This window comes from Cyrtonyx montezumae, unplaced genomic scaffold, assembly GCF_038088225.1.
Source record: "Cyrtonyx montezumae isolate F1298 unplaced genomic scaffold, pur_monq_1.0 scaffold_16, whole genome shotgun sequence".
Taxonomy (NCBI): domain Eukaryota; kingdom Metazoa; phylum Chordata; class Aves; order Galliformes; family Odontophoridae; genus Cyrtonyx; species Cyrtonyx montezumae.
The window spans coordinates 11,121,088-11,148,334 of record NW_027071892.1 but is presented as its reverse complement, the minus strand read 5'-3'; the positions used below and the strand labels follow the sequence as shown (position 1 = coordinate 11,148,334).

The 27,247-nt window shown below is 47.5% G+C and overlaps 3 protein-coding genes across 4 annotated transcripts in view; 1 reads left to right on the top strand and 2 right to left on the bottom strand.

The window, feature by feature from the left end:
* The window catches only part of TMEM11 (transmembrane protein 11), a 377,196-nt gene extending 375,216 nt beyond the window's left edge, over positions 1–1,980 (top strand). Inside the window, exon 2 of one of the 2 annotated variants that reach the window (XR_010621974.1) lies at positions 1,070–1,149. Coding sequence is in view for 1 of the 2 variants with exons in the window: in XM_065732857.1 (XP_065588929.1) it covers positions 1,070–1,586 (517 nt within the window). In the remaining variant the exon portion in view is untranslated. Of the gene's footprint in view, positions 1–1,069 lie in introns of both variants that reach the window. The other variant, XM_065732857.1, reaches the window with a different exon arrangement.
* The window catches only part of TNFRSF13B (TNF receptor superfamily member 13B), a 159,624-nt gene that overhangs the window by 36,282 nt on the left and 96,095 nt on the right, over positions 1–27,247 (bottom strand). The window lies entirely within an intron of this gene.
* DHRS7B (dehydrogenase/reductase 7B) lies at positions 5,494–14,134 on the bottom strand. Its single transcript, XM_065732818.1, has 7 exons — positions 13,806–14,134; positions 10,114–10,289; positions 9,004–9,119; positions 8,141–8,351; positions 7,412–7,504; positions 6,693–6,845; positions 5,494–6,183 (listed from the first exon to the last, which is right to left on the bottom strand). The coding sequence occupies exons 2-7, from the start codon at positions 10,262–10,264 to the stop codon at positions 5,978–5,980; spliced, it is 930 nt and encodes a 309-aa protein (XP_065588890.1). The 5' UTR covers positions 10,265–10,289; positions 13,806–14,134; the 3' UTR covers positions 5,494–5,977.

The window sequence follows — 27,247 nt, the reverse complement described above, 5'->3', positions numbered from 1 at the left end:
GCACACACCATTGTGCTAATGGAGCCAGAGGTGTTTAATGCTCCATTTCAGCTCTCTTGCCTCCCAGCTTGAGGAGGATGTGAGCGCTGTTGGGATGGGGCTGTTTTGTCTGCTGTGATGAGGTCAAACCGTGTGCAGTTTGCTGTCCTGCTGAAGGAATCTGCTGGCTCTCTCTGTCCTTGAGAGGCCACGTGCTCAGTTTGGTGCTGGTTAGCACAAGTGTGTCAAGTAGTTCTTGCTTCTCAGAGGGGAGGATTCTCCCGTGTTCCAGTGGGTGGGTTTTTACCCTTTCTCAGTGCAGGTGAACAGTTGTAGTCTCGTTTCTCAGTTGTCCATTACACTAACGTAGCTCAGGTGATGTGTGTGCTGTTCCAGGGCAGAGCAAGCATCTTTTTCTTTGCTGCTGAAACCTTCCGTGGTTTCAAAATGAGAAAGAACTGTTTGCTGCTCCGTGTTTGATCAGAGGGAACGTTCTGTAGCAACCAGAGTGCTGTGCTGTGCTGTGCTGCCTCCTGCACCTTCGCTTCCAGCAGCATTTCTCAGCCCTCCTCCTCTCTGTAGGTTGGCCTTACTGTGAAGGGCTGAAGAGCAAGCTGCCCTTGTGGCAAGGTGAATATTCTGGAGAGAAAGTCACCTTCACGTGAAAATGTTTCTCCTCCAGATCTCCCAGCATAACGTGCCCTCCTGGTGAATGGGTTGTTCCTCTTGATTTCATTGGTTAATGCAGCATGGTCACTGAGGTGCAGCATTTCCAGCACGTCCAGGGAAACTGCAGAGGCATTGGTGTGAGGAGCTGATGGAGGACTGCTGTCAAGCTCCCGCTTTCCCAAAGAGTTCTCAGTTTCTCCCAGTTAGGAAGATGAAAGGAAAGGTTAATTGCCTCAGTTTGGGATGACTTCCTATGTAAAAAGCATAATTAGCTGATGTAAAACTAATCCTGATCTGAAAAAGCTGCAGTGCCTGAGGGACCTTGAGGGGCTGCCCTGACTTCAGGCTGCTCCTGCAGCCAGGTGGGTGAGAAGTCTGTCTGTAAGCGCTGCAGTTTTAATTCTCTTCTTCCTGTTGACAGGGTCACCCTGTCCTCCACAGACTGTTACATCGTGCATGAGATCTACAATGGAGAGAATGCTCAGGACCAGTTTGAGTACGAGCTGGAGCAGGCCCTGGAAGCACAGTACAAATACATAGTGATAGAGCCCACCCGCATCGGGGACGAGACGGCCCGCTGGATCACCGTTGGGAACTGCCTGCACAAGACGGCCGTGTTAGCAGGCACCACCTGCCTCTTCACCCCTCTGGCACTTCCAGTAGATTATTCTCACTACATCTCCCTGCCTGCTGGTGTGCTGAGCATGGCTTGCTGCACCCTCTATGGTATCTCTTGGCAGTTCGATCCGTGTTGCAAGTACCAAGTGGAGTACGATGCCTATAAACTTTCCCGCCTGCCCTTGCATACGCTCACCTCCTCCACTCCGGTGGTGCTGGTGAGGAAGGACGACCTGCACAGAAAGAGACTGCATAACACGATAGCACTCGCTGCCCTGGTGTACTGTGTAAAGAAGATCTATGAACTCTACGCTGTATGACTTCGGCGGGGAAGAGAGAAACCTGCAGAGACAAGTGTATTAAGACTCCCACAGTAACATTTTGTTTTTCCTCTTTGAGAAGCAGTGGAGACTGGCAAGGAGTTGGTTTAATAGAGCTGTTATTTTTAAAATAACACATCACCGGTGCACCAAGGTTTTTCAGTTCTTCGTTACACTTAAGATTTGGATGTGTGGTGACTTGAGAGCTGTATGTTAGCCATGGGGAGTCCAGTCCAGCAGCAGAGTGTCGATGAAAGAAAGATAAAGAGGGAGGGGAGGGTGAGAGCTGCTTTTTTTTTTTTTTTTTTTTTGAAACATTTAAGTATATTGTTTAATTGTATTACACAGAACCAGCCAGACGTTATCATTGACCATTAAAGGATGAGAATTTCAAATGATTTTGCTCTCTCATTACTGTTAAGATGGCTCCCTTTTGTAGGTCCTCCCGTGGTGGTGGTGATCTCGTGCCCACGCTCAGACCTCACACACCTCTCACTGCTGTGCGTGGCAGCAGCATCCAGGTTGCCTCACAGTTGTCTGTTGAAGGAACTGGTGGAGTGTGGTGGTTTTCTTCTTGCTTGACTAGTTGTGTTTCTTGGAAGAAGGTGCACTAATTAGGCCAGTATTTCCATCTTTATTGGTAGTTGCATGATCATGGATGCTGGGGCCTAGAGATGTCCGAATCTTCTGCTGCCCTGCCCTCCTCCAGCTGTTATTTCTTTGCACAGTGGTGATCTCAACGTGCTTTCCAGCTCAGAGCAGATTACACCACATTACTGTACAAGTTCTTCCTAATGTGGATACGTCTGAAGTGTGCTGCACCAAACACAGCTGAGGACTGCCCAGGTGGGAGCCCAGCTTGTCATTCCTTTGTCATTTTCACTGCCACTTGGAGAGCAGTGTCCTGACCACACAGTTCTGCTGGTCTGGCTTGGAACTTCTGGAGCTGCCTGCTGCTTCAAGGCTGCTATGTGACCGTATCTTGCCACTGTCTTATCTGCTGCATTTTAGCTCGAAGAAGTGGAAGTATTTACTGTTTTGCAAGATCCACCAGTTGCTTTTGAAGGACAGGAGCTTGCTTTCTGTCTGCTCTCCTCCTACCAGATGGAAAATAGGTGTGGCTTATGTTAAGCTTAGCACAGCTTCAAGGGTTCAGATCTGAATACAGCAGTGAAGACCTGCCATGAAACCTGCCTGCACACAGGTGTGCTGCTTAGTTAAGTAGTATTTGCAGTCTGACCACCACATCTGAAGCACTGACCTTGGAAGGGAGACTCGTGAGGTCAGAGACCAAGTTCGGTTCCCTCTAACTTCTCAAATGGCAGCAGGCAGTGATGTCCCCCTCACTGCTGGACTGCAGCAGGCTTTTCTGGCAAAGGCTCCAGCCTGTGTTTTTTCTGCTGATGCAGCTTCTGTAACAACAGGGTGTGCATCCCAGTTGTGCATTTGCTGGGAGTTCTGAGCAGTTATTTCCACAGTGCACATGGGCAGCTGTACCTGGGCAGGCACGTAGGTTAGAGGGAATTGCTGTGGCATCAGGAGTTTCCTAGGTTTAAAACCTTGGCCAGTTTTGCTGGTACAGTGGTGAGTTGCCTCCCCTCCAAGGTTAAAAGAAGCTGGGATCCAGAGTGTCTCTATTTATAGCAACAGTGTACAGTTGCCTTGGCAGAGAGGAGAGGAAGAAATGCAATTACTTCATCTTTCTGTGGTTAGCCTGAGACTGCTGGGCAGGCTGCTCTTCAGGCTCTGGCGTTCTCGTTCCTAAAATCCTCTCTTGTCTTTTGGATGATTTTACACTAGTGATGGATCTGCTGCAGCTAGTATGTACTTTATTGCTGCAGAAGGCCCTGCAGTATCCTTGACCTAGCCACACAAGATATTCCTGTGCTTGCAGAAGAACTGTTAGGGCTATTAGCTCCTTTTCTTCACCCAAACCCTTGTGGTCCTGGCACTGTTTGTGGTGTCAGGCTTCCCCTTGCCTGGATCACTCTGACAGAAGGACGAACCTTTGGGAGGCTCCTTCAGAGCACGGCTTGCATCAAATGCTCTGCAGTTAAACGTGAGCAGGTTCACTGTGGTCTCTCACTGCAGGAGGAAAAGTGAAAACCCAGCCATCCCGACAGGTAGGTCTGTTTTCAGAACACACCTTCCATCCCATTCTGAGGTGGAGCTGTGGGATGGGGTTCTTGGCTCTATTTCTGCCCTGCATGCTTTGCTGCCCATCCTGACCACCATGGAGGTGCTCTGAATCGGAGAGCACTGTGCTCCTCTCACTGCAGGGGGGGTTTGCTCTCAAAGGGGAACCTGCACACCCTCGGTACTCTGACTGGGAGCTGTGGTTGTGTGTGCAGTAAGCACAGTAACTCCTGTGCACGTTGTTTCTTTTAGGACCGATGCGTTACATCCCTCAGAGCTCTGGGAGATAACACAGCAATGCAGAGCGGTTCCTTCGTCCTTCCTGAGCTGCTGTGATGTGAAACACCAGAGGAGCAGCTGGGCAGGGCTGGCAGGAGTGCTGTGTGCCACTGTGAAGGGAAAGACCCAAACGTGTGGAACATGAAAGGAAAAGCATGAGTAACAATTAGAGAAGCTCTCCTTGCACAGAGGGAAAGGAGGTAATGCCTCGGTTTTGTAATGCAACAGGGGAAAAAGATTCCATCCTTTAGTGCTTCCATCAGAGAGCTTCTGCTTGTAAGTTCAGCTGGAGCCTTTATGTAAGATTGACAGCCTCTGCTGTAACCACAGTGGTGGACATAGGAACTGAGCAGAGCTGTTATGGTCACTAAACGTGTTCCAGTGATCATCCGAGATGGGATTCAGACATGGTTATAAACCTACTGGGCAAAAAATAGTTTATGACAGAGAAGGTTGTGCAGGCCCTGCACTCCTGCATCCTTCCACTTCATAATCCTCTGTGGATTTACACTGCCTGCTGTAATCCAGCAGGTGATAGAAAGGAGGCCTGGGATGAAGTATGTTGCTCTGACACTACTGCTGACACAGTAACACCTCACAGAAACTGTTCCTTAATGCTTTCCCTTCCTCCAAAGCTACCCTCGAAGCGAGGAGCTGAAACAGAACACGGGATGCAGTTCACAGCAATGTAATTTATTTGTCATCAGACACACACTCACAGGCAGGACATACGGGGCAGTACACAGGGGGAGTGCTGCAAAGTGCATGGAGGTGGCAGCAGGGCTCTGGACTTTGAGCTTTCTTTCTATTTCTATAAATACATTTCTGTCTTTTCTGAGCTATCTCAGTGCAGCCACTTATTTTTCCCAGCGTTGCGGGGCTCACACAACACAGGATACGTCTTCTCTGGGAGGAGGAACGAGTTTCATGCAGTGTGAAAATGCAGAGGGGTGAAGAATGGAGCGTGGTGTTCCCTCAGGCTGAAGGACTCCTTGAAACCCGTGGTACCTGAGCAAGCAGCTCTCCTCCCTCCCTGCATGTGTGACCCCAACTGCCAACTGGGACTGCTTTAAGGCAGGTGAGAACTAAGGGTCTGTCTCCTCCGTTACCCATCCTACACGCAGATCCTCCTCTGCTTGCCAGGAAGACAGCATGCCTGGCATCCAAAGAATCACACTTTCTCTGTGCTCCAGGCAGGCAGGTGGGCCAGCTGTGCTATCAGCTGTGGTATTCACACCCAAGGCATACCTTGCCCTGCTGCCTTTTATCTGCTGGTGCCACCCCTGGGTTAACCCTGCTGGGGTTAGCAGTGTGTTGTCAGGTAGCACAGCATCACAGCCCTGCACCTCAGCGAGGCACCATTCAAACTGACACCATCATTTCCAAGTCAAACTTGCGTTCTACATCAGTTACTTTTTAAAAATGGCACTGGACTTCGCTTTAGCTTAACGTATCAGATGGTCTGGCACACCAAGCAGAGGCTCTGAAGTTTTCCGCTTCAAGCAATGTGTGTTGGATGAGATTGGAAGGAGTGGGAAGGAGACACTGATCACGACAGCTCCCAGCTGGGGACTGTATTTCACAGAGGCCATGGGGTGCACGAAGGCAAACCAAGTGGGTTGTATTTGCAGCAGGCCAGTAAAGCTGAGCGTGCCTGGGGTGAGGTGAGGTAAAGCGGTGTCTTTCAGCACATGGGCTTCTCCTGCTGTGAAGTGTGTACGTACCTACAGTTACCCTCCCCTGCAGCCTTAGCTCCCACGCTTTGCTCCAAGCACCCTTCTTCAGAGAGGTTTAGGTGCTGTCTTCTGGCACTTGGGCCTGCCCTGTCGTGGGGGAAACTGCCGCTCACTCTCCATGCAATGGTAAGTTGCAGCACTTAGAGGAAGGTTTTTCCCACAGCAGCACTTCCACTGATGTCCCAGCCATCCGCAGGGTGGAACTGTCTCCCTGCAGTTACTGCTCAAACGAGCTGAGCTCTAGGAGTCCTTTGTTTTTCTCTCCTTTTTTGCTCTAGTTGCCATTAAGTTGAAGAAAAGCCTGGGAAAGAGGTTGCGTAGGTACACAGCCAGGGATGGCTTTAGGCCAGCTACCAGGACCTCCTTCTTCTTCTGCCCCACTGCATAGAGAACCACCTGAGCGACCTCTGCAGCCGTTCGGCCTTCGGCGGTGTTCTTGTCCATAACTGCCAAAGCAAAGCCAAGTAAGCATCAATGCTGGCAGGTAAGCCACACTTAAACCTGCTCTAACTGTACGTGGTTGCTGCTCTAGTTCTTGTTTTTACACTTAGGTGTGGGACCATGGGCAGGTATAACTCGTGGCAGGGCTAGAAAGGAGCGTGTGCTCCTTCCACTACCTGCAGCACAGGAGCCTTGAGACTCAGAATTGAGGCTCAGAGCTGAATGCCTCAATACGTTCTTATTCTGAGTGTCAATTCCAGATGTACTGCAATGTCAAGCTTCAGGAAAAATAGCAGAGTCCTTCAAAGAGAACACTCAGATTGACCCGCCCTATAAAACACCTTAAAGACTCAGTAACCCCACGGTTAGCTGCTTAGGAAGGCTAGATGCAAAGATGTTGTTTGGTACTTCAGGGCTAACTTCTGTTTCCAGCTGAGGCCTTACGTTGCAAGCATGTTTTGGAGTAACTCAGTGAGGCAGAGATGTGTTAGGGATAGGACAAAAAAAATCTCACCTCCGTAGCGAGATCCATCTGCTGTTACAGCATTGAGAGAAAGGTTTGTCTGAATGTAGCCAGGGCTTATAACTGTCACATCAATGTCATACTGCTCGACCTCTGCTCGCAGGCAGTCAAAGAAGGCCTGGGTTGCATGTTTAGAGGCAGCATCTGAAAAACAGGAAGGAGGCTGTGTGCTACAAGCAGAGCTGAGGAACAGTTTATCCCTGAGTGGGCTTTGCATCAGAATGCAGCCACTTCTCAGCAAGAACTCAGCAGCTGTTTGTCAGCTTTTAGTTGCTTTTAGTGAATGGCAGCAACAGCTAGTGGGGTTAAGAGGCAATTCAGGTAGGAAAATGTAAACACTCAAGTTGGAAACTGGCTGGGATCCTGAACTTCGTATCTCAGCCATGCCAAAGCCACAATACAGTGTACCCAAGCTGCCTCCCACTCATGGTAAAGGAGACACGAAGGCTCTCTTGGGAGCACTGGATAAGGCTGGCTGGGGCTGGGGGAACACAATAAGGAGAATCCTTCCCCATCTCCAAACATCTTCAAAATGGGGTTTTGTGTTTGTGTGTGCCTTTCTCAACAGCTGCCAAAGCTTTCTTAGTGTGATCACCATACTGATTCATGGCCCTGCCTTCCCTGCAGCCAGCTGTGTGGAGAGCTAAATGAATCTTTCATTCAGTCCAGTGCCCCAAACATGTCTTCCTCTCTTCTGTGGAGGTACTTACATGCTGATCTGAAAGGAATGCTTATTTTGCCTTGAACACTGCTGATGGCCACAATATGGCCTTGTCTCCTCTTGATCATGGAGGGGAGAAGTGCTGGCAAGAGACAAAAAAGAAGAACAGTCTTACCACTACTGCTGCTGAGAATGGATTCCTGCAGAGAAGTCTACGTGAATGAATGACAAGATCCTCGGTCAGGGTAGGGGCTGGGCGAGGGACAGAGCTTAGGATGCTTGTAACTGAAGCTGTAGTTGGCCTGGGACATTCACATATCAGGTGACTCGTGTCAGTGAGGTTGCACAAAGGCCTTACAGTTGCTATGGTCAAGGGAACTTGCCCTTTTTCTGCCACCAGTGCATCTTTACAGTTCCAGCAGCTGACAGCCTCCGGGCTGAACCTTCTGTACGAACAAGGAAAGCTTACAGCCTCACCCTGAACCCAAACTCCATTCCCCCAGGGTTTCATCAAAGCACACAGACTTGCTATGTCTCTCTTCGAAAGTTCCTTCCAGACTCGAGTCAGGAGGTGTTTTAAACAAGGTATCATCTCTAATCCTGTACCTCCTATACAGTCATACCCAAGCACCAACATCACATGTGCACATAAAACAAAACTCTCCTCCCCTCTGTATTGCACCAGATACAGTGTCAAGCAGCAGTTAAGCTGTTCTTAGTTGGGTTGGCTTTCTTAAGGCATCAGCCATTGTGCCCCTATAATGCGAATCACAGGTACCTTTGGTGAGGGCTATGGGACCAAAATAATTTGTTTCCATCACTTTCTTGTCCACGTCCAGACCTGTGTCAATGATTGTGCCTCGGTAACTGATGCCTGCGTTGTTGATCAGTATGTCCACGTGACCCAGGTACTTCAGAATCTCTTCAGCAGCATTTAGGATGGTTTTAGTGTCCATGAGGTCAAACACCACAGTGTGAGGTTTGTGTATCTGAATAAACAAAAGTCAGCAGAGGGACAGCTCAAGGAGTGCTAAATGTGCTCATGTGCATTCATGACTGACAGAGAAGGCCATCAAACCCCATTCTATCAGAGTGTGGTTGTTACTTCACAGGAATACATAACAGAAGCACTTTGTACCCTGGTCTTTCTCTGCTCGTGTGGCCTGTTCCTACACTAGATCATAGGAAAAGGACAAGTGAGATCTTCCTCAAGTACTACAGTTTGCTGTTGTGTTACTTAAGGAAATATAACTCTTCTGTCTTTCTTTAGAAGCCAGCAGCATTGTTCTTATCCACAGCCAGCAGAGCTAGGCATCAGCAGCAAAAGCCAAGGCATACCACATCTGCAGAAGTGACATTATAGTGCATGGATGCAGGTGTGTGTGAGGAACTCTGGGCTCATCCCATTTGTTCACTTCCATTACAAGGCAAGGGCCTTTCAGCTGCCTCATTTTTCTTGGGTTTTTGGAAACTTGGATGTGTCAGCTCAAAGCACTCCTACAGCGGTATCTATCCCTAACCACAAAGTTGCTTTTTTCCTATTGCTGAACAGAACCACCCACGAGCAGCTCTAACTTCTGTACTAGCACGAATGCTGATGCCAGCTGTGGCACAGTGAGCCTCTCCTCCTCCTGCACTTACGTTCTTTCGGTGATCGGTCATGGCAGAAAGTTCCTGTGCCAGGTCTTTGAGTTTCTCACTGTCTCTGCCACAGAGCACCAGCCTGGAGCCAGCTGCATGGAAAGCCTTTGCACATTCTTTGGAGGAAGCAAGAAAACGAGAAAAGTGGATGGCTGAAAGCCAGAGACAAACTGCAGATGCACACAGGTAGGCTAAAACCCTTTAGCTAGCAAAGGTCTGGGGCTGTGGTTTGTTCCTGAGAAGGAAAAGGGTGGAAAAGAACACCCAGCAACACTTGATTTGCCCGGAAGGTCTCCCCTGAGATCCTGCCTTCAGATACCATCTCCTCTTGATGAGAAATAAAAATTCTTTTCTCCACTCTGAGCTTTTTGGTTCTGACAGGCAGGGAAATCAATTTCATCTCCTGGCCATTCCTTTACTGAACACCTCTGTCCCTAAGGACAAACCCACAAGTAAATACAGCATCAATTCAAGCTCTGCTTGTTCTAGAAGTGTATTCATCCTAATGAAAGGCCTTGATAGCAGAGAGCACTTCAAGAAGCTTTTAAAGCAATTATTCTATTTAAGTTAAAAGAGAATTAGAAATGTATCCTCTCACACAAAAAATGTGTTTATTTGAGAAAAAAAATGAGGCTTTTTATTTGGAAAAAAGGTTGTTTTAATGCTCTAAAGGGTTTTTAACTTAAATAAATGGATTTATACCAGAAGAGAAAAGGTACATTAACCTGGAGATGAGGGAAAAAGATGGCTGAGCATCCCAACATACAGCAACAGATGCAAATGCAGAATGCTAATTCTCAGGAACTGTTAGAGAAACAATCTGACTTCTTGGCTTTTATTTTTATTTTTTATTTTTTACAAAGAAGTTCCCTGGACAGCACAGAAAAGCAAAGTTTGTTTCCTCCTTATCAGCTCTGTCTTATACAGGGTGGTCAGAATTTTTCTCAACAAATGCTGAGATGATTTCTGCACCAGAATTTGCAGTGGGTGTTTGTAACTGCTATAGCTGGATCAGCTCTTTCTCCCAGAGTTCAAACTAAAGGAGCCTGCTTTGTTCCAGCAGGAGCCCTCCCTCAGCCCTCCCTGTGCTGCCCTTCCTTCTCCCAGTACCTTTTCCCAGGCCAGAGGTGGCTCCTGTGACCACCACCACTGCTCCTCGCAGGTAAGCTCGCATCCGCATCCACTGCAGCAGCCGGAAAAGGGAGAAGAGCCCCAGGCTGCCAAAAAGCAGAGGGATGATGACAGTGGACGTGAGATCCATGAGTCTTCCTTTCTGAACAGCCTTCCTAGGTGAAGGAAACAGACTGTTTTACTAATAAGAAAGTTAGCTGAGGCTTGAAAACGAGGGCAGTGCCTTTTCCTACCCCTGTAGGAAACCAAATCCCACACTGAGGCATCTGCAACTGATTTCCTCAACCCTTCACCTGGAGCGTGGGTGTCCAAGCTTTTGTTTGCCTGGGCCATACTGAGGGAAGAGGAATTGTTTTGGGCTGCACGTAAAATATGTAATGTAGGAAATGTATAGAAGTAACAAAACCTTTTTAAAATATTCCTTTTGTTAAAACATAAAAAAGAGGGGAACAAACACATAAAGCAAGTCCAAACATCACATCAGTACCCAATTAAAGCATTAAAATGCTAATATGAACACCTCAGCAGGACATTTGGTGTTGGGTCCTCTAAGTTGGATCTTGCCAAGCAACAAACCTGGATTCAGAGATGCTGTTCCCACAGGCTTTTCTGTTTTGCTCTGAATTCATTCCTTGTACAATGTGTCTTTAGATTTAAAGCTCTTCAGGGCTGGGCTGTATCCCTGCATGCTTCTGACTGTTCTAAAACCTCACGGATTCCTCTAGAACAGCCAGTACCACAGTGCCTACGTGCTAGAGACCAGTTACTGTTTATTAGCCCAGATGGACAGCACTCAATCTACGTTCAGGAGACTCAGAATAAGTTTGCTCTCTGAGCACCTTATTTGAAAGTCTGTGCTCCCACCTCCTGCACCAATCCAGGAAGCTCAAGCCCACTTTTGTGCTTTGGAATGACAACGTTAATTGGGCACTTTGTTAACAGCATTCATCTGTGTTCCAATATTCTGAAACTAAACCTGTGAATGAAACCTAAGCTGAAGGTACCTGCAGGACTGAGCTCACCCTGGAATTGGATTCTGATGCCAATGCACAGCCCTAATCTCTTTGCTAAGACACTGCCTCCAGGGGAGGAGTTTATGTTACAGCTTACTGTGTGGCCGAGGAACAAAGTCATACTTCTGCTCTGAGAAAGGTCGCAACGTTTCCCACTGTGTAAACCCCCCCAAGCTTTTATGCTCCTTTTCACAGTAAAGCCAAGGCAGTTAGAACTCCCTTCTGGAGTCCATGCATCTTTTGGGTCACACCCACGGCCAAAACTAGATGAAAATTAGATGTTTCCTGTTCTGCAGCTAATTGGAACACCTCAAGGCAGGTCTTCCCCAGGAAGATATTGGCAGAAGCTGGGCACACAGTTCATTCAATACTTCAAAGACAAATGGCAGCATGAAAAGAAAAAAACAGTAGTTATCTAATAATTCTAAGCCACAATTCACTGTCATTACGTAGGGCTGAGCCTGCGTGGAGCTAAAAGGATGACGGAGGCTCTGCTTGTGGAAGTGAGCTGATGTGGAACATGCACTCTCCCAGATTTCCATCAGGGCCCTGCATGGAGTCCCTCAATTAGCTGGCTGCTGAGCAGGCTTCCTTGCTGAACCACTAATGAACTGTCAGCTATTTCCAGAGGAACAGCTAGAACCCCATAAAATAAGACAGAGATAGCTAAGCTGACTCTAAATAGGCATGACAAGGTCAAAAATGGAAACCATCAAACACTGCTTTCCCCTTGCTCCTATGGAACTTCCCATTCCTGAGCTAACTCATGTACCTCTACAAAGCACTTCGTTGTGTAATACACTGCACACAGTGCAGAGATCCAGGCCACAGGCTCCCCTGGGGCACAAGGAGCGTGCCCAAAGTGGGAAATCAGAAACCAAAAAGGGAGATTAAATGCACTGTGCTGAAAGGCAGTGCACAAGCACACCACCCAGCTGTAGCACCTTATTCTTCACCTCTTTGTGTTGAATGTGCATGCACTGTGTCTATTTTGTATTGATTTACAGGAGAAGATGGATTTAAAATGAGAAGAGTGTGCATCCCTTGTAAAATAATTCTTGGGAAAGAATTACTGTTTAGGCAGTGGCCTTGTATAGACTCAAGGCCACTGTCCTTCTTTAGGCCGGATAAGCAGGGAGTGCTGCTTGAAGCATTTAAAGCAGCTGCCTCTCTATGTTGTCCTTCTTCACTCAGAAGGGTCTCCTGAGATTCAGAAGGCAAGAGGTGGGCAGGAACAGCAGGTGCTGCATTGCCCAGTGTGCCTTACAGGGCATTCTGGAGTCAAAAATATTCAGCTCCCTTTTAGGACCTATAATTAAAGGTTCCACAGTGGGAGCTGACAGGAAGGGTGGCAGTTCCTCTGTGAGCCCAAGTTGAAACTGACAGAAATCTGGCCCTGAGAAACTTTGCTTCAGATTTTGGTAAAATGCAGATGGCAGCATAGAGTGGATGAGAAGCTAACCAGGAGCTTCTCTGACACCAGTGGTCCGAAATAAACCACAGCAGGAGATGGGAGAGGCTCCCAGCTTTGATTTGGAAAAATACAGGCTGAACTTACACCCAACTCTGTCACAAGGGCTGGTGGAACAAAGCCCCCAAGCCCACCAGCTAAAAGCTAACTGCGTTTTGGTCGCATAGCATCCATCACTTATCAGAGTGAACCAGTTATGCCTGCTTAACTTCTTCCTGAGTCATATTGTTGTTTATTCATCTACTTTCTGAACAGAGAAGGTCTGCCCTTAACCCTCTTTGTTTGAAAATCTCTGCAAGTCTTTTATTGCTTTTCTTTCTCTTCTTTTTGCCATACAGTTATAGGTGTCTTTCAAGGAAGGTACTCAAACAGCTCCATAAGAGAGCCCCAGAACAAAGAAAACCCAGCTCAGCCAAGCTAAAAAGAGAAAAGAAAGGAAACCTGGCAGAACTGTTCTGTAAAGAAGAAAACATTCCTTCCACACTTCAGACCAAATGCAGTAAGTTTTTTCTTTGCTCAAAATGTGGCTATTTGCATTGAAAAAAGCAAGAATCTGTTATTTATAAACATTACCCACTAAGAACGATATCAGATTATCTGAGGACAGAAGCTGCTGCTCATTATTGGTTCAAATAAACTTAAATTCTCAGCTCTTCATCCTGAGACACAGGATTGGAATTTACAGGTTATCAAAGAGCAGAAAAAATACCACTGATAATGGAAAACCAAATAGAGGCAACTGGAAGCTTTTGGAAAAGGTTCATGTAAAATAAATCACATACATCTGTTAGGAAAAACGTTCCCCTTAAAACAAGAACTGAATGTTATCCCATAAAAGCCAGGAGAAGGATTTCAGAGGGAACAAGGAGGTCAGTAAGGTCAAGAGTGCACTACAGGCAGCAAAGGTGAGACCAAGTGCTAAAAAAGCAAAATCAAAGCGCTGATAGTTTCCCTAAATGAGATCTATTCTCCTTTAGTTTCGGCCACCTAGAATCACATTGTCCATTAAGTGACAAATGGCAGCAACTGGGAGGCTATTTTCAGAAATCAAAAGGTGTCATTTAAAGGGAGCTCAGGGTAAGGAGGAAGAAAAAAAAGGTTTCTCCTAAGGAAGAACTTGTCCAGAATCACAGCAGCTCTGAGCTCTGAGCGACCTGCTTTAGTGTGAAGAAAGCACAATATCCTACCTTAGAAGGGGACTCAGTTGCCAGTGGCTCCGAGAGGTGGTGGCTCCCTCTGCTCTTTTCACAGCACAGATCTGACTTCAATTACGAAATGGCAGCAGTCCAAGCAAGTGTGCTCTGTGCAATGCAGGCACAGCCTCTAAAAGCAAGCCTCAGGAATATGCTCTGTGACCTTTGAAATGTGGGGGTAACTTAACCCCCACACCAACGAGACACAGCCAAATTCAAAAGGATAAAACTTCTGATGGTCATCGGATTATTTCTTGTATTAAATAATCTCCAGTACTGACACCAGAGCATCCACAGAATATACCCTGCGTGCTCTACAAAAAGAGAAAAAGCAACTTGTAAGTTGCAATGTTTCTCTGAATCGGTCTCAGGGCATGCTCTGATTTTATGGTGCACGTTCTACAATGGCTGTCACACTAATTACAGGATAAAAGAATTCCATCTTTCCTGAGAACTTTGAGCCCAACTGAAGTGACCGAGGAGTTGTGCATCACACAGTGCCTCAGAACCTGATATTTATAGGAGCAATGAGCACTCTGTCCCACACACCAAATTTACTGCATCCTTTTTATGCCAAGGGAAGTGAGAATTCCTTGTATCACTTACATGATTTCAGTGACCCAAGTGCTCTGGGAGGAAACTAAAATCAAATTTATAGAAGTTTGGGACAGGGGAAATAAAGAAAGGAATCAGTGATTTAATATAAGCAAACCAGGAACGTGCTGACAATTTCTCTGGTGCAAAATATCTCCGTAAATGGTAAAATAAGTTTGAAAAACCTCAAAGTCTAACGAGAAAAAACAGTGACTAAATTCAAGCAGCTGAGTTAATGAAACACAGAATGAGTTTTCACTCTTGTGAACAGAAAATCGTGTCAAGAATACGTGAAGTCATTGGAAACCAATATAAACAGTACGGAGGAATCCAGAAGCTGCATTGAACTGCTCTGCCTGAGCTCCTTCACGCGGGAGACGGAGGATTAGGGGAAAGAACGCAGGAACCCAATGGGAGTGCTCACAAGAAACGATGGCAGCTGTGATGCGGCAGTGCTGGCAGAATATTTTGGGTTCAGTTTTTACAGCACGGTCTCGATGTGCTGTGGTTTCACGGGTATCACCCGAGACAGTGCTCTGCTTCTACGGTAATTTAACGTCGCCGTGAAAATGTAAAATCGTTACCTACAGAGCCACGCTGCTCCGCGTTACTGAGAGCGGGGAAAAAACGCATTTCCAGGAGCCACACGGGACTCGACAGACCACCTTCGTACAAACCTTCCAGCAGCTGAGGCCACCCCGAAATCCTGGGACGCGTCCCCTGTTCTCCCCGCTCCCGCCCTCGGGCTCCCGCGCCCCGCCCGCTCCGCAGCCCCAGGGGAAGCGACAGGGCCTACCTGACCGGCCCCGTCACCATGGCCACCGCCGCAAGTGCGGAGGAGAGGCGGGATTTCCGGCAGAGCACCCAATGGCGGATCGCCTCTCTGCGGTGCGACCCGGATGTGGTTTTGGGGGGGGGAAGTGCTCTCCCACCGGGTCCCCCCGTGAGTGCGGTCCGGTGGTGCAGCGCTGCTCCCGACGCAGCGTTCCGCCTCCGGCCCCGGCCCCGCTCCGGCCTTGTCCCCGACGTTGGGATGTGCCAGAACTGCTCGCCCGTGGGCCAGGGAAAGTTAGAGTTGGGGAAATGGGTGGAAATGGGGAGGGGAGCGCCGCCTGGCTTCACAAAGAGCTGCAGTGAGATTGTGCTACGTTCAAGGCGGAGAGATGGGGCTGTTCTGAACGTTGAGCTGGGCCTTAGGGGACCGTCCTGCTCTGGGCGGTTTGGCCTCCTGGTGAGCTCCCTCTGCTGTCACGTGCTGTGGATCTACGGATCTACATTCTGTTCTTTAAACCCCTCTGTGTGAAAGATAAAATGGAGAAACAGAGCAGCATGGCCAAAAAGTGCGTGTGGTGTGTGACAGCAGAACAATGGGTGCTGAATTCCTGCAGGAGGAGAGCAGGAGGCATGACTGCAGCGTCCTATTAGAGCAGTGATAACTGTAGTTCTTGTGTGGGCTCTCGGTGGGGATGCTCATGGGCTGCAGCTCTGCGTGGCAGTTCTTGTGCCGAAGTGGGACCTGATGGCTTTATGTCTCCTCACTCAGTACAGGGTACAGAACAACTCTGCCCAGGCCTTTGGGAACCAAATCCCTGTGATCCCAAAGTCCTGAGAGCTGTAAGGACCTTCAGCACCACAGAACAGGCACGTGCCTCCATCCCGGTGCTTTTTGCCCACTCACTGTGGAGGTGCATGAGCAGAAGTCAAATTGACAGAGGAGCTATCCAGAGACAAAGGCAGTTAATCCCAGATGTCTTTCCCTGAAATAAACTGTAGGGTTTTATGATAGCTAATTGAAGGACAGTTCACATACAATAACAGTGTTCTTTTCCTCTGTAATAAGGAAAATACACCGGAGCCTGAGTTCACATCAGCACGTTTGTCATCAGTAGTGGATCAATAGTTCTGGAAGAAGGAGAGAGGAATTTGAGATCTTCCTAAATTCGCATTCTGAGAGGTCTGACAGTGGTACACACTTTTCTGGGTCCAGGGCCAATGTGAAATGAAAGGAACAAGTCAATAATTTTATTTATACAAATTAAACTGAAAAACAAAACCAAGAAGCAGTTAATTTACACCATGGCAGCCTGACTGGAAGCTGCAGTCTGTTCAGGGTCCTGAAAATCAGAGCTGGAAAAAAAAAAACAACATTTCAAATAATCTTTCTCACCAGAGTGGAGCAGGACGAACTGTGGCCTGCTGTGTTGTCTTTCCCACAGGACAGTAATTGCCTGAGAGGTACATCCAGCTCCTGTGCTAACTTACCTGGTATCTGCCAGCTCATTTATTTTAACAGGTAATAGTCAGTGTCACCAGACAGGCAGGTGCTAGCAAACGTTACACTTACAGCTGCCCTGCAGTGTTTGAGTGGAGAGTCATGTAGCAAGGGGTTAGTCAGACTAGATTTGCAATTAGAGAAGAAAATTCATTGGAATAAGTCTTGATTTTTGTTGCTTTGATTGGGATCTGTTTTATTAGATGAACCTGATCCATGTAATTAGTGACTTGCTCACCTTTGATTTAAACCTGCTGATTCACAGATGGCACATTGGTGAGGTGAGTAACTTGTGTCAACAGTTCTTTGTTCTTGGAAACATTAGAGAGGAGTTTGTCCTGAGTCTGGGGCTTTTGTTCTGGAGACCTTGCCGCCAGTCTGGTAAATGTTGGTGCAGTCTTTTAAAAGGACGCCTGTTGTTTTTATTAGCACTCATTGTCTCCTCTTTCTCACTGCGTCAGCCTAGAACTGCAAAGGGCTGGATTCCTCTTAGCATTTTAACACTGCCTTAGCAAACATCCTGCTGTTCTACTGTTGCCCTCCTGAAGAATGGGAGTTCTTTTTTGGGGGAAGATATCTCCAAACTCTGGGAACTGTTTGCGCTTGTGTTTGGTCACATCTGCTTTGCTGCAAGCATCACTGAGTGCAGATCTTCAGCCTTTTAACCCTATTCTCTAGGGCAACAATTTTGTGCTCTAGTTCTTCCAGGCTCTTATTTGTCACCTATTTTTCAAGGAGCAAAGGATGTAGCTTCTCTTTTGAGAAGAGCTTAAGTTGCTTACCCTAACAGCAAAGACCCGTGCAGAAATCCCTATCGGGTAAGAAAGCCTTCTCTGGGGGAAGCATCCATGAACTGAGAGCTCCCAATTTCACAGCGCCTTTGGTTGGAAAATGTAAATGTTCAAAGAGCTGTGGTGTGATTAAAGATTTTCTTGTCACAGCCTCTGAAGTAAGAATGCAGTCTCTCCTCTTTTCCTCCCTGTTTGCATAGTTGGGGTTTGTAGGGGTGACCAAAACCAGCCTAGGATGTCTGTGTTCCTTATAGGCAGTGGACCCAAGAAGGTGGTTGTTTTCTGCCCCGTTGCTTTCTGCCCTGGTTAGACTTCTGATTTGGCACCTTTGCAACCTGGGCTCTGAACTCCTATCTGAGAGCTGTCTGTGGGGCCCTGGGCCATAGCCCCTCGCTCCCTCTGTCAGAGTTCTGCTGCAGTTCAGTTCCCAGCACTACAGGTTTTTGCTCCACCCAAATCTCTTTTTTTTTTTCTTTAAAGTTCTTTTCTGTGTGGTTTGGTTCCAGTTATTCATAATTATTGCCTTTTCCAGACACTGCACAAACTCGCTATGAAAAAAGTGTAGACTTACTGAGCCTACAGATAAATCTGATGGTTGTGCTGCAAACCCCTGACTTCTGCAGCTCACCCAAACACCGGGGAAGAAGGAGCACCGAGATCTTCCTCTCTTGCAGCTGAGAATCATCAAACACACCACAACCATTTTGTCTGAACTGAATGCCTTTGAGGGAGACAATGATGTTTTGTCACACGCTGAAGAGGAGATATGGCATCGCTGAGGTACCGTTCCCATAAAGAGTTTCTAATTGTGGTTGCTGGATAGAAGTATCAGCCTTGCTGGTCTCAGGATACCCAACCCCGACAATCCCTGCTGCCTTATCTCCCTGTCTGGTGCGGTGTAGTGAAAGCAGTGAGGTCTGAGGGCCGGTCCTGCAAAGCAGCAAACACACATGCAGAGGAGTGCCTGCTTGGCCCCTCCTGTGCTATTGGTGAGGTACGAAAGAGTTAAAGGCAGCAGAGGGCGAGTGCTGTGCTATTGTTCGGGCACTGCTCTGCATCCAGGGCTGCTGCTCTCTATTCCCGGATCTGCCTCTGGCTTCCTGCACGACCTTGGGCTGCTCACCCACCTTTGCTTTGCTTTAGTTCCCGAATTGCAACGTGGAAATCGTTCTCTTCCTGTAGTGCCACATGCCCTTAGGGGGGCTGAGGTTCTCTGGTGCGAGGTGGGAGAAAGAGAACGCATTTCTGCTGGAGAAATAATGACACAGAGTGCAGTAACTCTGAATGCGCTGTTGTTCACTCGGGCACAGCAGAGTGCATGGTGCTACTTGTGTTTTCAGCAGGCGAAAGTCCAATTCCATTTGTCGCTGAGGCAGAGCAATGTCAGTTGCAGTGTTCCCTTTTCTCACTAGATGGTGCCTTTGATCAAAGATACGAATAACCACGGCTCTGCAAAGATTTTCCTTATTTTTCTTCCTCCGTCTCCATTCCTCCCTCTCGTCTTTCTGTGCAGTAACGCTGTGGGGGACACTTAACGAAGCTGGATGGTGGGCAAGGCTCAATGGCAGTGCTGCGCCCAGCTCCCACCAGCCAGTTGTGTCCGGGCTTGGGTTCTTGAAGCGTGGATCGGTGCTCGGGCTGTGGCAGAGAATTGAATTCTTTCCGTGTTTTCTATTCCCATAAGGAAAAGGCTTCAAAGAGCAGGTCCCCTCCCCCTCTCTGCTTGTGAAGGGCATTTAGGGAAGCTGGGAAAAAAAATCCAGCTCTGACAGATGCATTTATTTAACAAACCACAGCCTTTCCCTACCTTAGGAGAAAATTGGTTGGTTTTGTGTTTTGTTGTTGTTGTTGTTGTTTTTTTAATTAAGAACTGCAGTTTCTGTATCCATTTTGTATTCAGCAAATAGTTACCCAGCCAAGGTCATCGCTGCTGCATGCCAGCACCACGCAAGCTCCTCTTCCCTCAGTGAGCACTTGGAGGCTTCCCCAGGTAAAGAATGGCAGTGAGTCTGCCCCTCCCAGGTCCCACGCCGCTGCTGGGAGCCACACGCCCAGCAGCGGAGGAGGTGAACTGAACTGTAATCAAACTCTTCCTGCGTAGTACTGCGTGCCGTCACGCCGTGTGCTGTCCCCTCGGAGCCCCCCGCCCCGTGCCCCCCTCCTGCAGCAGCGCTGCAGACCCGCACCCCGCTCCCGTTGGGTTGCATCACGCACAGCTCCCTCCCCGTGCAATTTTACAGCTGTTACTGAATGGGGCCGGGGCACTGCTGCGCTGCGTGCGGGTGTGAGGCCAGCAGAGATGGAGCTCCTGCCCCTGGCACTGCTCCGATGACAGCAGTGCCGTGTGTGTGCCAACAAACCCGCTCGCGTGCTGCGTGTTGTGCTGCTGGCGGTGACGTCCCCTATGCAAATCTGCAGTGTGACACAGAACTCCTCTCGGGACCGGGAGCTGACAGCGATCCCTTTGTCATTCCCCCGTTGTCATCTTCCCGCTGCACGTACATTTGGTCATCATTAGGAAGATATTGCTGATGACTGAAGCCTGGGTCTGCATCACACACACTGCGTGAAGGAGCGATCCAGAACTGCAGGGCTCAGGCTCGTGGGAAGTGGGGACAGTGCATTTCCTCACGTCTGTGGGATGTGGAGAGCAGTCGCTCCTGGCTGACAGGGAGTTGCATCACTGCTTGCACAGATAGATCTTTTTCTCTGCAATGTGCTTGTTGTCTTGTTTTCCTCTAGTGGAATTGGCCAGCACGTCCCAAATTGTGTGGTTCTGCAAAGGAGCAGCAACATACCTGCGTGGGGGAGAGAAGGAGCAGTTTTCACTTCGTTCAGCCCGGCTCTTCCTCCCTCCTCCCCTCTCCCCACATCCCCATGTGTTACAAAGCCAGCTGCTCCCAGAATAGGTTGGGAATGAAATGTCACCGTTTGAAACTGGTGAGTCACACTTTTTGAAGCTGGGGGGGGAGGGAATATGAAATCCTGCGGTGTGGCACAGCGTCTCCTGGTGAGCACAGATTGTGAAAACCACAGGCACCCTGGTGGTGGAGTCGAGGGGCTTTGCGTTCAGGCTGCTGGCTGTGTCCGCGCTGCTTTCTGCGGGAGGATGGTGAAACCCGCGGCAAACTTCAGTTGTGTGATGGAACATTCCCACTCTGCAGCCTTCCCGACAGGACTAGGTCGTGTCTGACAGCGCACCTACAGTGACTCTCTTAATTAAGTCTCCCCGCACCGCTGTGAGGTGTGTAATTACAGCGAGACCTGACTTAAGCAAGCACTCGAGGGACTAACAACAGAAAAAAACTGTACGTGAGCAAGGAGGAACAGAATTGCACTGTTTTTTGTTTTTATATACCTATATAATTATAAATACGTGTATTTCAGGAGTAGTTTATTGAACAAAATAAGTCAATTAGTCTGGTTCCTTCTCAGCATATCCCAGTATTAGGAGGTTACCTGTAATATATTTGTTAATATAAGCAGGCTGTTTCCTTCCAAAAAGACCCTGGAGATTGTTTATTTTGATGGAGATTTCTCTAAAAGGCATCGATTAGTACGAGTGGTGGCGGGGGTCTTGTGAAGTGAACTACTGTTGTCAGAAGCTGAGTAGTTATTCCCAACCCCTGTCCAGGGGTAGAAATGTTTAGTCAAATGGGTGATATTTGGGATTCCTGCTGCAGTCTATAGCAGCCATGCGTTTCCACGCTGCACGTGGCAGCTCTGCCTTGTAGGTGCAGAGCTGTGTGCCTTGAGCTGAGTGCCATGCTGCTGGTGTCCCCCAGGAGCTGATCTGTGCCAGGTCTGTGCCCAGTGCTGGCAGCAGCAGGCTGGGCTGCACACTGCCACTGCCATCTTGCCTGCCAGCTAGTTGGGTGCGTTAATATCCTGAGCACCAAACTGTGGTGGCCACAGAGAAGACTCATCTCCCACTCATCTTGCAGCCTCTGCTTCAGCCCTACTGACCTCCAGCCGAAGGGCAGGTGGAAGCTGGAAACAGCAGTACCACATATGGTTGCAGGGTGGGCCAGCAGCAGTCCTCTTGAGTCCCCATTCAGTGGGCTTCTGAATATGTGCTGTGAGGAAAGCTCCCCACTTACTGAGTGATGCAGCTAGCTTGGTGGAGATTTTGCAAGAGGAAGCCCTAATTCCTTAAGGGAATTTGGTGCCATCTCTGTTTTCCTTGGAAGACTGAGCTAGTAACAGGATTTTATGAAGCGTGCACTTTTATCTCAAATTTCAGATAGTGTTAACTAGAAGCCCACATATTCTGTCGTCACTGGGTTTGGCAAAAATTAACACTGTCTGCAGAAAACGTGCTGCAGAGCCTAACATTTCATTTAAGACAAAATAAAACAAAGCCTGTACATCATGACCCCAGAGACAACCTTGGGAAATCAGATCAGGGTGCCATTCTGCATGCCATTTTCTCAGCAGCAAAGCCTGCTTATCTGCCCCACTCTCTGTTGTTGCCTTTTTTCCTTGTCCCAGACCATGTCAGTTACCTTGTGCGAGTCTGCGAGGAGTTGAGCCATCATCACTGCGGGGAAGTCTGCCTCCCCAGATCCCACATGAGGATTCCCTTTAGCTTACAGTTTCTGGCAGATAACTCCCAAGATAACGTTGGGTGCAATCAGCTCAGGTATCCCCTACTGAAAAGCAGCTTATTTCCTAGAGTGAAGTTAGCATCATTTCCAACCGAGTGACAAAAGATGCATTTATTGAGCACACAGCTCAAACAGTGAGTTCAGTAAGCATTTGGAATTTCAAAGACACATGATACTTCCTTTCAAAGTTCACGGTTTTTTTGCCCAAATCAAAGGATTTTGTTGGACTGCTTACTGTGGGATTTCCCAGGTTGCCTGAGGCCACGCATCCTCAGCTCTCAGGCCTTGGTGGAGCTCCTACCTAACCATGGAACTCTACCTAACACTCATTTCAGCTCATTCAGACAAGCCAGTATTACTACTGAGTTGGTTTGGGAAAATAAATAAATAAGGGGGGGGGGGGGAAGGGGGTGGCAACCAAAATGACGCGGTTGGACATTCATTAGCAAAGCATTGTCAGGAAACAATAGAAGAAGAGACAAAAGTCAGTCCAGATTCTGTGGTATTTCCTCAAGGGCTCCCTCTGGCACATGGCTGCTCCCTGCCAATCCTCCCGTATTGTTTTTGATAATGAATAGAAGCAGAACAGATGATTGTTGTATTGTCCACTAAGTGATTCATTTACATTAAATACTGTTCCAAAAGGAGGCTTTGGGTAGATGTTTTTAGTCACTCCAGTTATTTATTTATACAGTTTAATTACCATCTTTTAATTCTCCACTGTACATAATTATTTCCTGATCGCTTTGGCTAAATTACATGGGTTGTAACTCCTCAGAAGTCAGTGGTCCAACAAGCCCTCATATCAGCAGCAGCATCTCTACGTCTTCAGAGATGCTTAAGTTCAAACAGTCATCTGCAGGCAGCTGCTCCTTTCTGGGGAAGGTGCTGAGTTCTGCAGGTGCCCCATGCCCCCGGTGCCTCGCTCTGAACATCAGGCTATTTGGCTCAAACCTTGCTGCATGAACCATCATGGCTTCATTGATCTCCTCACTAACTTCCCACGTGTAAATCTCCACCAGATTTTCCTTCTTTAACCCAGCGCTTCCACTGCAATTTCAGGCTTTTCTTGTGGATGGTCAAAAGCGTGGTGCAGTTTCATGTTGTTTGGAAAAGTGTGACAGATGTGAGAAGTGTGAGGGCTTACTGACACTACTGCAGTTAGAAGAACTTCACTGTAAGAAGGCATTTAGTCCCAAATCCACAGCTGGAACTGCAGATACTTTGATTCACTAATTGGTGTGCAATAATGGGTAGGGGAGAACGATGCATCCTGAAGGGATTTTTGATGCCAAAGAATGTAAAGAAATCAACGCTCCAGGCTTTTCCAGCTCCTGGTGTCTGACAAGTTGCATGACTTTGCATTTGTTGAATGGCTGTAGTTACATCTCAAAAGCTCTGATTTCCTATGCAGTCTCTATTCTGTTCCGCCTTCCCTGTACCACAGAGAAGTTCAGCGTGGGCTTGTGGTTCTGTCTGAAACAGGCTTTTAAGTCTGAAGCAGGGCAGCAAAAGAGTTAAGCAGAAGGGGAAAGGAACAGTCCTAATAGTGTTGAGTTGTTCATATAATAGGGCCTGGGTTTACATCTGCCAGAACAAAGCAGCTCTTTCTGATGTTTTCTCCATCCAGATATGAAAAAGTAAATCACCACTCCTGTGCAGAGGTATAAAATAAACAAGATTTTGTTCTGAGGAGTTTATATGTCTGAACCTGCCAAGGTGCAACATGAAGAAGACCGACTCTTTGCAGTCAGTTTCCAATGAACTCCCAAGTCAAAAGAGCATTTAGGAGGACAAGAGCATGCCAGTATTCCTGTACCTCCCAGCTGTGAAGGGCTGCACTAAAGCTCTTTGCCATTCTCTGCTGCTGGAGCTGCTGAACCTCAGCAGAAGTTCACAATGGCTTCCAAAGGTTTCGGCCTAGCGTGCTCTGTCTCTGCTGCCCTGCTTCAGGGGCTTTGATTGGTCTGTGTTGAAAGCAGTCTATCCACCCACTGTTGTCTCCCTGTGCTTGGACTTCTTTTGGGCTCTATGTATCTTCAGAAACCTAGATAAAACGTGGCAGGCACACAGACAAGGCCAGCCCTCCTGCTGCCATAAAACCACAGCAGCCTGTATTGCCAGTGCTTCCCCTGCTGCCCTCCACTTTAACCCTGCAGCTCGGCTCTCCCTGTGTTCTTGCTCTCCCAGGAGCCCACACTGCTCTGTGTTTAGTGGCAGGCAATGAAACCATGCATTAGCAGCTCCATAATAGCTTTGCTCAGTGGAACCCAGCTTCCTTCATTAATCCAGAAAATGAGAGTTGTTTTCGTACATTTGAGAAGCTAATTATTTAAGTGCTGAGAATTAAGGCTCATCAGATAGTGGAGACTGATTTTGGTTTTGTTTCCCAGGGGAGGAGCAAGATGGAAGGAAGCTGGTTTCACACAGGTGTGCAGCAGAGTAGCTCCGCAGTACTCCGCACGTCTCCTTTCTACCAGACATCATCTGGCAATTCCCTCCATTTGAATAGACTTTGAAAGTATCTTCTGATCAAATAATGCTACAGCTTTATTTTTACCACCACAAAATAGAGGTACCCCATTTGTGGCTGACCTGGCCTGAATATTTTGCAATAAAACACCACCTTGTCTCGGGGTTTTTAGTAGCTCACATCAGTTGTTCCTCTGAGCTCAGCTGTCCTTCAGCCTTACCTTTGATCACCGCAGCTGAGAGGGGTTTAGATCTAAAGGCTGCTGTCCAACATAGCAACAGACCTCCCAGTGGCCTGGAAAACAAAGTTTATACAGCAGATGACTTCTAAAAGTTAATGGGTTCTACTTTTACTTCCCATTTTTCTCCTAGAAAATGACAGAATCCATTCATTGCCAATAGCTGTACGGTAAAGAATGGGGACATGGTTCTGACAGTAGCTCTGGGTGGACCCTTCCTTGTTACAAGCAGCTTGCCAGGAACAAACACCTTATTTTTCAATGAGATGGCAATTTCACAGAGCAAGGAAGTGAACTTTTCTGTGTGTTCGGTTGAAGCCAGATGTTAAAGGACTGTCTTCTTATAGCTGACTTGACAAACAGCAGGGGTGACATTTTAGCTCTGTTTAAGTCAGTGGCAAAATTCCTGCTGAGTTCAGCTAGGGCCAAGATTTCATCCCATGATGGTGCTGAAGGGAAATCTAACAAATGATCCTCAGAAAAAAATAAGTGCAGGCATTCTGTTTTTCTAGGACTGTTCTTTACCTAGGGGCTATGAATCCTTGGATTCCATGCACTTCTTTGGAGAGATCTGCAAAAGATCACGAAGAGAAGCAAGTGCATTGTCACTAGGTTTAAATTAGCAATACAGGGGGCCTTGACTCCAAGGGAAAACTTCAGGAGTCCATTAAAAAAAATCAAGTCAGCTCAGCTCATTGAATTCCACCTATCTTTGTGCTCCGTGGAGGGACAAGCATCCTTCTGGCCAGACCTGTGCAGCTGGACTGACTCTGTCACTGAATGCTGTGGATTGAAGCAGCTGCTCTGTCCCCTCTGCTAGGATGGAGGCAGGTGGAAGCCTCTAATCTGGCAGATGCTCTTACCAGTGGATTGGGCTGAAAACAAAATCTTTGTTTTAGAGAAGGTGGTGTAGCTGGGACCATAGAGATTTGTTTTGTTGCGAGGTCGGTGATTGATTAATGGCTCTCCAGCCAAGTCTGCCAGTGCCACCTTGGGATGACAGGGATTGAGGGTACAGTTGCTTTTCTTCCCCACGTGGAGGAACTCTGCGTCTTCCCAGCTGAGCTATCATGTAACGCAGATGACTCTCTGGAGGAAGAGTTTGCTGCACATTTGCAGTATGTTTTAGCTACTGTCAACATTTATATTCCATTGTCATTTGGGGGTAAGCACTAGTTAGCATAATCATCAGTGCTTTTAAAATTAAAAATTCCTCCAGGAGACGCAGGAGGGTTTGAGACGGTTTTCTGCCCCCAGAGGCAAATCCTTTCCCAAGCTATCTGCTGCACCAAAAGGTTTTATTCTAGAAACATTCCCAAGCTGTGCCCAAGAGTAAATTAAACTACAGCAAACTTATGAACTCTCATGTGTGTGTGTAGCAAGCAGGCCCTGATTTAGCAAATTACTACGCGACAAAATGTTGTAACTATTTTCTGTTCCTATTTTTGCTTTGTTGCTGTGCCACCTTTACTGTATGGGCTGCCACAATCAGGAAGTATTTGTTGAGTATGAAATTTCTATTCTTCACGGGAAAGATTCTGGTGTCTTCACCAGATGGAAAGCAAAGTGCTTGATGACACTGACACCTTCTGGAGCTTGGTTCAGGCTCCTTAGGTAAGGAATTGGTCTCAAAAAATAGCAAGAGCCATTCTTTTCTGCATAACTTTAGCATGGATTTTTACTCTGGTTCCAAACTGATTCACTGACAAAGTGAACCAGAAATCAGGTTCCTGGCTTTAAAAGCTTGCTCCGATTTTGGAGAACAAGATGCCAGAAAAACCTTGAGGGACCTTAATGTTTGAAAGGCACCGTCTGTATCCATGGAAATGTCCCTAAGAGTCAATCTTAAAATTTCAACATTTGTGTCTTTGGGATGTGACAGAGGACCTCAGGTGACAGCAGCTGTGGTTGAGGATGGGTTTCATGCTTGTGAGTGTTATCTCCGAGAATGCTCTCCAGATCCCCAGCAGCAGTTCAGGGGGTGGGCCATGCAACTTCAGGAAGCAGGAATGCTTGAATGTTGTCATTGTTCCTGAATCAGCCAGAGAGAAAAAACAGTATTTTCCAAAGGAAATATTTATTTGAGAGGAGAACAAATTGCAGGTGTTCTCCTTTCTTAAATTGAAAGGACTGTGCTTTATAAAGGCACGATTCATGCTATTTCTGAGTAAGACAGACACCACCGCACCTTACATCGAGTAAACATGATGACTTTGCAAGAAAGAGCTGCAAAGAAATCCCAGTGAACATTTTGGTATCTGCAAGGCACTGAACACATGCATTGTCTTTCTGATATCCCATTCCTTCAGAGAGATGGACTTAAATTTCACAGTCAGAAACTCTTATCTCCTGTTTTGATGTGATAGCCACGGAGAAAAGCCCAAGATTAGTGATAGCAAGTTGCTGCAGAATAAGAATAACCTTCTTGTTGGATTTAGACTGTAGTAATATTGGGGGCTTT

Coding starts and splice junctions, on each gene's coding strand:
- DHRS7B (XM_065732818.1), bottom strand. CDS start 10,264: ATGGATCTCACGTCCACTGTCATCATCCCTCTGCTTTTTGGCAGCCTG. Junction 9,120..10,113: donor CACCTCTGGCCTGGGAAAAG/GTACTGGGAGAA, acceptor CTTCCTCCAAAG/AATGTGCAAAGGCTTTCCAT. Junction 8,352..9,003: donor TGACCGATCACCGAAAGAAC/GTAAGTGCAGGA, acceptor TTGTTTATTCAG/ATACACAAACCTCACACTGT.